Source organism: Anarrhichthys ocellatus, unplaced genomic scaffold (assembly GCF_004355925.1).
Source record: "Anarrhichthys ocellatus isolate YVR2014 unplaced genomic scaffold, GSC_Weel_1.0 scaffold7, whole genome shotgun sequence".
NCBI lineage: Eukaryota > Metazoa > Chordata > Actinopteri > Perciformes > Anarhichadidae > Anarrhichthys > Anarrhichthys ocellatus.
This window is the reverse complement of record NW_022280037.1, coordinates 855,427-867,828: the sequence shown is the minus strand read 5'-3', so window position 1 is coordinate 867,828 and position 12,402 is coordinate 855,427. Positions and strand designations below refer to the sequence as shown.

General features: G+C 42.7%; 1 protein-coding gene across 1 annotated transcript in view; it reads right to left on the bottom strand.

Moving 5' to 3' along the window:
• Positions 1-12,402, bottom strand: part of cnksr3 (cnksr family member 3) — a 48,693-nt gene continuing 36,291 nt past the window's right edge. Inside the window, exons 15-25 of the mRNA XM_031847108.1 lie at positions 11,604-11,646; positions 6,607-6,660; positions 6,055-6,094; positions 5,383-5,552; positions 3,544-3,617; positions 3,226-3,297; positions 3,051-3,115; positions 2,700-2,824; positions 2,122-2,467; positions 1,661-1,851; positions 1-1,521 (exon numbers count right to left, since the gene is read on the bottom strand). Of these exons, the coding sequence (XP_031702968.1) occupies positions 1,321-1,521; positions 1,661-1,851; positions 2,122-2,467; positions 2,700-2,824; positions 3,051-3,115; positions 3,226-3,297; positions 3,544-3,617; positions 5,383-5,552; positions 6,055-6,094; positions 6,607-6,660; positions 11,604-11,646 (1,381 nt within the window). The 3' untranslated portion in view covers positions 1-1,320. The remainder of the gene's footprint in view (positions 1,522-1,660; positions 1,852-2,121; positions 2,468-2,699; positions 2,825-3,050; positions 3,116-3,225; positions 3,298-3,543; positions 3,618-5,382; positions 5,553-6,054; positions 6,095-6,606; positions 6,661-11,603; positions 11,647-12,402) is intronic.

The following is a 12,402-nucleotide window of genomic DNA, read 5'->3' as shown; positions in this document are numbered from 1 at the left end:
TTTTTGTAATAACACTTTATTACCCTGTATACAAACAAGCACGCTAACTTTCATACCAGAATCAAAGTACATCAATGTACAACTATTTACACTGAATTCATATTTAACATGCACAACATATGAAACATAATCCAGAAAAAAAAATACATCTTTGTGCCTGGAGCTTGGTTGGGCCCCTACCAGTAGGTGTTGTCACCATGTCAGAGGCCCCTGCTGGCCTTCCATAAACCTGTTGCTCATTGGATGATATGCATAATGTCTGATGTTTGTATCTGAATAACGTGCTGCTTATGTGTAACTACAGGGCTCGAGTCTGCTGGACTTGTTTGTAAGGGGCCAAGGTGGTCTGCCTTAAAGAATATATTACAGGGTATGTTTTCCTGAGAATTATCCACCATGCATCATGTGTTTAAATGCAAATTAATCCTACTACACCCTGCCTTAAGTCCAATAAGACTGTATATAGCATTGGTTAGTAATTAAGTCTTTCTCACATTTGCAATAAAATATAAATTAAGTTGCATGTCACTGTCAATGTTGCATAAAGCATGTATGCATACATGTTGGAATTATCCATCTAAAAATAGTTTGTTTTGGTTAAGTAGAATGCAAAATGAGTCATTACATAGCCTTTTTCTATGGGAATGAGGGGATTTCTTATGTCTTGGCTTTAAGTAACAATAATTTGACACGTTGACTTTTAAAATCTGAAATTATGACCAACATTTATTCAATTAGCGAAGGCCCCTGGTGTTCAGTTTCTAGTACGATGACATTATTTCTAGGGCGAGCAGCACTTACCAATCATTGACAATAGTTGCTGTATAACACATGTGTAACAGGCAGTGATGGTGCATGGCACCAATAATTGGCTGAACAGTAACAGTTAAAATGTGTTCATTACTGATGAAATCAAAGCATAAAACATACTGTAAAAAAGTAAAAGTGTTTCAAAAAAAGTGAACAATGTATCCATTATTACAACGTACTGCATCATTCCAGAAAATAAAACAATGTATGAATGGGTTCACGGAAATTACAACATAAAAACAATCATCTGTCAAATTTGCTAACCTGACAAATTAAACAGTAGAAGTAATACTAAGACACATTTTAATGTGATCTGCTAATCATAAAATGTCTGCGTCATATCCATTTGGGAACTTAAAAAACACTCTTCTTCATCGATCCAGTTACTTGTCTATTAGTACTCAACGTCTGCTGATACGGAACAGTAGTCTCAATTGAAAACAGCAGTGTGTGTGTCTGTGTGTGTCCAAAAACATGTAAAGACCTCCCGAGTCCAGTCCTGACGAGTCTTTATAAACTGGTCTCAATCACTGGAACAGCAATGGCTGATGCTGCGGCTTTTGTGGCCTCTGTTGCCACCTGCTGGTCCTGTCGGTCACAGATCTCATGCACCAAAGGCTCATTGGCCTCCTTCCACACTCTGAACTTGTTTGAGGTAAGCCGCGGGTCCGACAGCACCTGATCTATTGCCTGTAGGTCCGCCTCTTTTGACTGTGCCAGAAAAGACGAGAGTAAAGAAAATGGGGAAATTCAAATCATTGCACATAGCTCTCCAAATGATCACACACTAGCCGTACTGTAATGGTGTGATATAAAATCCAAAGTGTGACTTATGAAACAGAACATGTACCTTTAATGTGCTGTTGAGAGTCCTGATAAGGTGCAGTTTATTGTTGACGGCGTGGTTTTTACAGCGTTTCACGAAGGATGCTCGGAATTCCCTTTTGGTAGATGGTTTACGATCTCCTATTGGGGAGAGGCTGGCCTCTTTTAGGTGAATATAAAGCTTCTCCATCTCATCCGAGCCGTTCACACTGTCGCCTGCAACAAGATAAGGAAACAGAAACAGGATCAAAATGTGCCAGCAAATACATTAACCGACACGTCTTCCTCTGAGCAAAGCCAAAGTTGTGAGAAACACTCTGGTTAACATCTCTGCTCGCATGTTTTCACACGATGCAGCAGAAATCTGAAATGGAAATGACTTCAAATGAAAGTTATCTCAAAAAACAGAACCAACTTTCGGAAGGTTTTTTAATGATACAAATCACAAAACCACAACCAATTAAAAGGAGCAGAATAAAGTCTCACCTTTATTTCCAGCACCAGAAACCGGCGTCTGTGCCTCCGCAGCAGGGCAGTCTTCCTCGGACCACGTTTCCGATGGGTCCTGGTGAGACGAGCTCTCCGGCACCTGGGGGTCATCTTCTTCCTCCGTCTCCGGTCGCGGGGGGCGATGCGAGTGCACTTGAACCGAGCACACCGCCGCCGTTTCCGCAGTGGACGGGGACGCCTGCGACACCAGGTCCAACCAGGACTGCCGGTGCTTGGCGAGCGAGGAGCTGGAGCTCTGTGATGTCATGGTACTGACGGGCGACGAGAGCGAACCGTTGGCTTCGCTGGGGACTGCGGAGGAGTAGGGGGGAGGAAGTGTACCCTGAAATACAGATACACTACGGTCAGACATATCAATAAAAATGAAAAAAGGGTTTTGTTCAGTTGAACAATGGCAGCTTTATAACATATGGAAACTAAATTACAAAATTACTAGCTCCACAAGAATAAACATAAATTAATTGAGTAACTACAGTATCCAGAGACTGGCAGCCTCTCGTGTAGTTGTGAGTGCTGGTGCAGTGTTGACGGTTTGGAGAGGAGACATGACTCACTTGATGCGTGCTTCCAGGTGGACCGGACGCATCCACGGAGTCCCGGAGGGTTTGTTCAGAGTATGGTGGAGGGGGAATCTCTGTGCTTTCAGCTTCTTCATGGTCACTGGCTTCACTATAACACTCTGCATGGGAGACACAAAACACACACACACACAAAGTCAGAATTCATAATGACACATACAACCAGAATCCAGAGGAAAATCATTTCTTAGCAATGATCAACCCAGTTGCAAAATTAATGCGATTAAATCAGAACAAAGCCGCTTTTTAAGTAAAAGTTGTCATTTAGTAGATACAAGGTTTTCATTTAAGAACAGTTAACGGGTAACAAAAATAGTGTGTGCTCACCGACTGCAGTGTTTCGTTCTGTTGGCTCATATTGAATGGAGGCTAGCCCGAGCTTATTCAACCATCTGAAGAAAAAAAAGAAAAAAAGAAAAGAATGTTCAACTCATCATTTGACAAAACATAAAAAACCACCCTTGGGGGATTGCATACAATGTTGTACTTGTATGCGACTTACAAGTTCATCTCCTCGTGGCTCTCAGCAGCAAAATAAAACATCATGACGTGTGGGTGGCAAGCTTTGAACGCACTGCATGAGGGAAGAGTTAATTGAGAGCAGTTAAGGCAATAAGTTTTCTACTGGAAGTTATGTACACCGAGTTAAACTCCGTGTTTATTCTTCTTCATCGATCATTTTCAGATTGCTATTACTGTGTGTGGGAGAACTTTCTATTCCACTCAGCTCCCACAACAGATACAAGATAAGAGTTTTAATTCTAACTACTTGTAAAAGCTGCCTGACTGAGACGAACCAGAAACTGAACCGAGAGCTTACTGTTTCTTCTTGCACTCTATGGCTCTGTCAATCATGAAGTTGGTGAGGTCAATGTAGCCTTCAGCCTTCTCCGCCTGCAACACACGTATTGAACAACATCGAGCGTTAAAAACAAGCGGATGATGTCGAACCACTTCCTGACAATGACACCTGCCGTTTTGTATCGCAGTCGGCCGACTTCTTCTATTTCCAACCCGCCGTGTGATGTTGACATACAGCAGATGTGACCGAAGTCACCTTGCCAGTAAATCAAGCGCGTCAGCTACGTTACGTGTGCCCGTATGAGAGAGTCTGACGGGCTATTAGTGACACCGTCGCCTTCAGTGACACTGCTCTAAGGTTCCCGCGGCGACAGGCTGGCAGAGAGGGGACAGCTGGGACAGAAACAAGTATGACTCATCTGGGCCCCACCCCCCATGCATCTTTGGCTCCATATGTGGGATGTGTTAAAACATTTTTCGCTAAGTGTTACAAATGAGTCACTGCACTATTTCATACATATGTAAAAAAAAAAAAAAAGAAGACAAAATCGTGTGTTGATTTTCAATTTGAATATATAGATGAATATTGTTTAACACATTTGTTCAAAAACACATTTTCTTTTATTCTCTTTTAGGAGCTTGTAAAGGAGAAAAGACATATTTCCTCTGGCGGAAATACCGTCCTTCCCAAAAAAATTAAATCATTTGTACAGCTCCGAACTTAATTGTTATGAATGCATTTCATTGTTTACTGTATCAAACAGCAAACAGAAGTGAATTACAACCAAGCGTTGCTTTATGGTGTAAACCAGCTTTTGTTCCCTACACTGCATACCTCAAATGTTTGTCCAAAAACAATTACAAAAGCATTAACAACGCACACCAGCGCACTGAAGATCATCCACTACAAATGCACTATTACTGTGGTGGCCAAACTACAGCCAACTGTGGCTGAAAATAAAGTTAAATGCTGCGATTTTTTTTCGTGTCTCAACCTCTTGGCACATAAACCAATACCATACGTGCCTGCGTCTGTTTGTTACATCTTAATATTAGACGTACAGATATGAATCTTTCGTTTACTTTTGAATCGTAACAAACAAACACCAATATCTCCCCGTTTAAACTTTATTAATTTACATATATTATACACATGCAGAAATACCTTTTGTAATACTTGGGCACACAAAATAAATTAGCCATGTGAAAAAAAAATGTATTAATGTTAATTGCATAGTTATTTTGATGGAAAATGTATTTTCTATGGCACATCAGGTTTGCTGGTCTAGACACACTCACGCACTTGCAGTGGAACCGGTTGAAAACTACACATTTACTTTTGTTCGGCCCCTACTTTATGTATACGGTTCCACAATAAAAAAAAAACATTTGGCCACCTCTGTAATATTTACTCCAGTTTGAGCAATGTTTGCTAAAAACTACAAAAGTGAAAGTATATTTCTGTGAGCAGTCAGGCCGAAAGTATTGAGAGACCACACACAGGCATTGTTGGTTGTGGTCTGCTCACGGGTTTGCTTAACATTAATACAAATATAAGAGTACTCTCAGCCTTGATCTTTAAAAAGAGCAGCTGGAGTAGCCAAAAAAATGCAAAGTTTAATAGAGAGAGATGGAGAGATGGCGAGATTGGAGAGCTTGAGAGTGGGCACAAGGGAGCAGATCAGAGAAGGAAACAGAAACTTCACTTCTTCGGTATTTACTTTAGTGATTCTCAGGGTTTTTGCGGAAACAAGAGTTGCTGACTGGAGTTTCTGTAAACAGCGCTGAGCTGCGACATCAGTTGAACATGTTAACATTAATGAATGGGTCTCTTGATGAAAAGGGTGGTCTCACTCACCAGCTGGTTGGTGTACCAGTACAGAGCTGTCCTCTTCAGCGCAAACCAGTACTTCTTCCATTTGATGCCCAGGAAGCCTTTGCTCTCTTTCTTCCTGTACAGCCAGCCCTGGTGGTCTGGGGGACCCAGCTCTTTGACCGAGATCCGTCTTCTGCTCATCGTACCATTGCCTGTGCACAGACGACAACATGCACATGAACACACTGAGACACCCCCCCTTCCACCTTCCCCTTTATCTGGAGAGAAACAAAGCCACAGTCAAGCGCAAGTATAGCATTAGAGGAAGCAAGAGGCTGCGGAGTCTGAAATCTGTTTCCATTCAAGTCAAAACGGGCCGCTGTGTTTGGTCAACAAACAAATGAACTCTAAAAATAACACCGAACAACATCCTACCTGTTCCACTTATGAATCAGCCAGAGATGATAATGATAACGACATGAAAGATCAGCACTCGAGTGAGCGTCTCCGAGGAATAAAAAAAGACACACTGCCACAGAGAGCTTAAATAGGGAAGAACTGAAGAGAACGCAACTGAGCGTTGTCTAAAAAGACCTCTGCACACACCAATTGCCCTGCCACTTCACACACGCCCACAGAGGGGCCAAATTACAGTTGAGGACATGCAGAGCGACAAAGTGATGAGGGCTCGGGGTGGGGGGGGTGACAACTTACCTCCTCGAATCTTCCTCTTGCATTTGTGCCGGAGGGAGACCTTTGGGAAGGAGAGCGGAGGAGGCAAACGTTAGGTCAGAGAGTCAGAGGGACACATTAGCTAGTCTCAGACGCCACAGCTGAGAAGAAGAAGAAGAAGAAGTTATCCGGAACATCCTGTTTCTCGCACCGAGTGTCACATGCGTTTTATCTCTGCTGTTCTCTCTGTTCTCCCCACACGCACATTAAAGCACACCCCCACTCCTCTCGAACATCCTCATCTGTGACTTGACTCTTGTGCTTTGTCTGTCACTGCTCTTTGGTCTCCTTTGTTTTCCTCTAAACTCTCAAATTAAACCTAAAACACCAGGAGAATCCAAACTAGATAAGCAGCTGAGTGCTCAGTGGAGTATGAACCCTTGTTGCTGTAAACATTCAACTCTTTGTCAAATAGGAGAAGCAGAGGTAGTTCCCCCATTCAAAAAAAGGTTTCTATTTCATTATTGTGAGAACAAGGCAACCTCTGCCTGAGTAAATGTCAGACACACACACAAAAAAGGAAGAAACACTTACAGGGTTGTAGTCATCGGCAGCCATTGAAGGGGGCACCGATATTGGGAAGGCAGCCTGTTGAAAGACACCAAGAGATAGACCTTACACACCGATTCGTAGGTTGACGATATTAAAAACTGAGTGGGCAGAATATGAGCAAGTCTTTGCTCCAACGTAAGACAAGAGGAAGTGATGTCGTGGGCAAACAGCACAGACATTGTTTCTCAATAGTTTTCAGAGTGAAAAAAAAAAACATGTTGAAAATGTGTAGAAAAAGCAGAATTACATTACATTACATATTCTATAGAAATAGAAGCAGAGTCAGGGAAAAAAAAGTTGACAACTGACAATGAGTAAATGCTCATGAACCGCACTGACTCACAGCTTAATTGTTACACTGTCAGCAATTATGCCTATGACACACACACACACACACACACACACACACACGTACACTAGAACCCAAACTACCTCAAAGTATCGACGATTAAAAAGCTTCTTTGCAGTATCACACCTCGAAAAAATAGCTTTTTGGCCGTGTGAGTCGCAGAGGAAAAAAAAAATACATGCAAGATATTGAGAAAGCTTAGTGGCCATTATGGACTAACTTCCTCTGCATACTTCCTTATTTGTCCTTTATAAAGCGGCCTGAGTGAGACAAAGGGAAAATCACAGACACACAATCAACCATTTTAACAACTTGCCACGATACATTACAGCAAAATCTGGGTATATTGTCACAGAAACGAAGAATCTCAACCACCCATCACACCTCCCCAAGATTCATCACACAACCTCAGATTGAGCACTAAAGGCTAGAAAGAAAAAAAAACTGCCCTGAGGTCAGGAAATGTAAAAGCACAGGCCTGATCACAAGGTCTTGAGTTCAAGTCCTGCTGCAGTTGTTGGCGTTCAGTCACTCGACCACAAACTCAATCCCCAGTGAGAACAACAGAAGAAGAGAGTAAGACTCGTACCTGGTCCTCTAAAAGTTCACAGATTCCCTTCAAGTCCAAACACAGGTAAGTATCGACAAGCTATGCCACTCTAAAAGCTCACACAAGGACAGACAACCATTGTAGACAGCTCTTATCTAAACTAAAAATCAGTGTGTGTCGCTGTCTTACACAAAACTACGCATCACATCTTGTTTCCGGTTTTTGAGTTACCCCGGCTGCCTGTGGGAGCTAGATGATGATCGCCACATAAACCACAGCGCACTGACTCTGAGGATGTGCGTGTGTGAGAGTTAAGTAACCAAGTTCCTGTTGGATGCTTGTAAGCAGATGTGATGGGTTACCTCTAATTCTGCAGTAGTTTTGAGATCAAATGTGAACAAATGTATCTGCAGATGATGGCCTGCATGTAATCTGTGATTGTGTGGTAACGGGAGATCAATAAACATGCACCTCTCTAGCTTCAGTCGGCAGCTATCTGACAACCAAATACTATCTGCACCGGACTGCTGAAAAAAAGAAAATCCCTTCAAGGCCACAATTAAGTAGCGAACAATAAAAGCTTCACGTTTTTGGTTGCGAGTGTGTACAGCACCAAATACAAACGTGAAATAACTCTTGTAACTCTCTATAAAAAGCAAAAACTTTTTTTTTTTAATCCTAACAAGAAAAATACAAAAGTAAAAATGCAAAACAATATGTGTAAAAGGTGCGTTTTAAACTTTAGGACATAACCAAATCTACGTTGCATTTGAGGCTCATTTTAAGAAACGTTAGACTTTGAAAACTAAGAACACGTTTTATTTTTTAAATGTCAAATAACTTAAATATCACAGTATTTATGAACAATTTAAATATGTAATTCAACCACTTAAACGTCTGTCAATAATTGTCAAATGAAATTAAGCCAGATATTATAAAAGTAAATAAATAAATAAGTAAATCTACCGGCGAGAGGGAGGTCTGGGTCGGCCTGCTTGACCTGCTGCCACCGCGACCCGACCCCGGATAAGCGGTGGAAAATGGATGGATGGATGGTAAATCTAAAATCCCTGTAGTCTGGTCGGTAACGTTCGCCGTTAGTGTCAAACGCAGCCTGTTTGTTCTTGTGCTGGCCTAACTAGCCACAACAAAAAACCGTCGCCTGTAAGCAAATGAATCCATTTTGTTTATGTTTAACAAAGATATAATGTTGCTGTACCTGCCAACACAACCCCAACGACTGCAGACTGGCCCGTAGACTCTGCTCAAAGTCTGACCAAACCTCCGCGAGCATGTCGGAAATAGACAAAGACATTCAAAGGAAGCTCGGCTGGTTTCAGGTGAGTTCAGGGCCTCTTTGGGTGTCACCCCCCCCCTCCTCTCTCAGGTGAAGGAAGAGGGTGACACCCACGCTCAGACTCGAGCGACAAAAAATGGTGAGGGCACATTTCTTGAACTCAAATCACTCAACAGCGTTTAAACCATTGTTGCATCAGGTATTACACTCTTTCGTGGATTACACTCGAACTAAATGAATGGTTGATCTCAGTAACTCCTCGCCGTTCCCAAACATGACCACTAGGTGTCGCTAAATTACCGCCATGTAAAAGCATTTTGAGCCACCAAAACAATGGCAGTGAGCAACAGCAGATGTAGTGGCGAATAAATTGAGGTTTGGCGTTTTGTTTTACTCTTCAAAAAGAACGTTTCAGCGTCGTTAAGTGACACGAGGACAAGTTAGACTTGACTGAGCTCTAAAGTTCTAAAAACGCATTTGGGACCTGCAAAAAAAAAAGTGATATCACTACTTGAGAGTACCTGAATGTGCCATTCACAGAGTAACTGATTAAGTTTAAGTTCACTGTTACTAATGGGATGTGTAATGTGATTGTTAAAGCTAGAACCCATAAGGATGGGTGCTACAAAAAAAAAATACAAATTCATAAATTACACTATGTTTTCCTCCAGAAATAGGGAGACAGTTGGCTGGTGGAGGCTGTGACCTGGCTATCAACACCCCTCCACTGGGTTTGTAGTCATAACATCCCTGCTCGAGCTGTATCTGTGCAGCGGCTTGGATGTTCTGGTTCAAGGTTGTCCTGCGCCGGGACGGCGGTGAACCAGCAGACGCATTCTTGAATCCTGCGTTATTATAGTCTCCATTTCATTTCTTCTGCTTAAATAGACACGGGCCTCTTCTCTCTTTCCACTAGCCATTGTACTGCAGCGAGTGGAATGAAGTGACGATGAAGAGAGCCCCCCTCCTCCCTTTATATCTCTCACATTCTCACACTGTAGCTTCCTCTATGCCCCCCCCTATTTGTCACCCTATCTTTCACATCCATATCAAGGAACTCCCTTGTGTTACCCCTAAATCCCCCCCAAAAAGCTTCCCCTTTGACATTTCAATTAAACGTGTTGAATCAAATAAAGGATTTCAACACCATTCACACTACTCGTTTTCTCCTTTTCGTCTCTACGATGAGGGGGGGGGGGGAGTCCCAGCATGCCACTTTGGGGGGATTTAAAAGGGGCATTTCGCTGAAGCTGTGTTTGGGTGGAAGTGAGGTCATTTTGCCTGCGACTCATGACGAGGGCCTGAAGGATTCACGGGAATGCAAATTGGTCACACCATTGTAGCACTCAATCTCCCATCACCATCCACGCTGAGAATTGTCACGGCATTTAGCTAGTGTCCCCCCTGCCCCCACCTTACCCCACCCAGAAACTGTGTGTGTGTGTGTGTGTGTGTGTCAGGGAGAAATGAGAGAGGGGCGCAAAACAGAGTGGCTGTTATTCAGCAGGGGAATCTCACACAGTGTACAGGGGGAAGGGTGCAGGGCTGGAGATGATATCATATTCTAGCTTGCTCACGTGCTGTTGGTAGTAATTGCCCAGTTGCCCCCGGCACTGGTCCCCACATCCGTTTAGATCTACGGCTCTAAATGCAGCATTTGAATGGCAGTTAATGAGGATTTGAGATGAATTACTTTTCAGGAACAACAGCAGTGAAGTACTCCATACATCCCTGTATTGCCCCTTCTATCCTATACGGACGCTGACAAGAGGTGGGCAAGGTTTTCTTGTTTGGTGCAACAACAAGTCGCTGTCGGACCATGAATCTGGACAAATGGGATTTGTTCAAATGCCACCAGTGGAGGTGGATGTGCCACTAAGTGACAGTAACTCATGGTACTGTGGTATATGATTTCTATGTGTGTGTGTGTGTGTGTGTGTGTGTTTGCAAAGCCAAGCAAAGGGATCCTTAGTGTATGCTTGCAGTCATTTCATTTCTTCTTCTGCCACAGCCAATAGATGCTGGGTCAATTTCCACTTCTAGCACGGCCAATGAGGTTCAAAACAAGGCCATGCTAGCAGCTCTGTGAGGAACTGCTTTGAGCTAAATGCTAATGCCAGCATGCTAACATGCTTTATGGCGACAACATGCTGATGTTTATGTTCATTGTCTTTAGCTTATTGGGATAATAATAATAACGATAATAACTGTATCTGTGTAGCATCTTTCCAAAACAAAGTTACAAAGTGCTTCATAATAAACATGAAGGCAAATAAGGAACACAATCAAACAGGTAAAATAAGATATAAATACATAAATAAAAAGAGGACGCTGAATTTGCCTGGTTTAGATTACCAGGAAGGGAGTTCCACAGATGAATAGCTGGTAACAGTTGAAAAGTCAGGGGGTTACCAAAGTGAGAAGGACTCCGTTAATATCTGCACACAATGTCATGGTGCTCCACTCCAATAATTGGTGAGATGATTTCATATCAAACAATGTTGTTGAGCAACATCAGTGTTGATTCAGGCTGCCGAGACCTGCACGTTGCATTGCTGTGTACCGCTCTGGTGGTTATAGTGTCTGATACGAGAGCGCAGGAAAGAAAGTGTGTGTGTGTGTGTGTTGTCATAACTGTGTGTGAAATGTAATGGGACTGTAATTAAGGCTTTCACCACCTCCTCCTGCCAAAGGCTGAAGCCAGTGGCATTCCTCACATTGCACACCGCACGCATACACCGTATATGACGTTTAGACAGACTGACCCTACACATTATACTTACTGCTTGAGAGAAGGACCAGGATCGTATTTGTGGTTGATTATACCTGCAAGAACAAAGCAGAGGCAGGGAAATACTACATTAAATACATCAAGAAGCTCCATTTAGCCCTCATACTTTTAGATCAGACATAAGCGTCTCGGGAAAACTTCCAACGCATACTTCTTGCTTCCCAGCCGTGATCTGTATCTATGTTCCGGTCGGGCTCGCTTTGATATGGCCTGAACGAGGAGCGGATCCCTTGGAGACTGTTTAAGGGTCGGCATTTAGTCGGTGTGCCAGTGGTTCTGATAATGGATTTAGCAACCAGCCACAGCAGCAAAGGGTACACACCAAACTTGTTCCCAACGCTCAAAATACACGATTCACCTCAGCTGGGCCTCACCCTGCAATTTTTTATGCTTTCCTCCTCCTGTCATCCATATTCAAGTATTTGTCTCCTCCTTAAATCACTAGTTTGCTAAAGGAAACACTGTTGTTGTTGTTTTGCAGGTGTTGCAATATGAAATACTTCTGTTGATGTGCTCTCAGAGCCAGATTGGTGGTTTTTGACAAAGGACACGGGAATGAAATTGATCGCATTTTATGCTTTGTCATGAGGAAAAACTGGTTCGTTTCTAACGGATTAACGAGCCAAAATTAATATGACACTTGATTAAATCCGCCATCAATCAAATCCCATCGCCTGCATCAGTGCCACGCGTTTCCCAAACCTCCACCCTCGATGAGTCAACTGCTTATCGGATTTACAATAGTATGCCGGATTTACAATAGTATCTCTCTCTCTCATATATATATATAT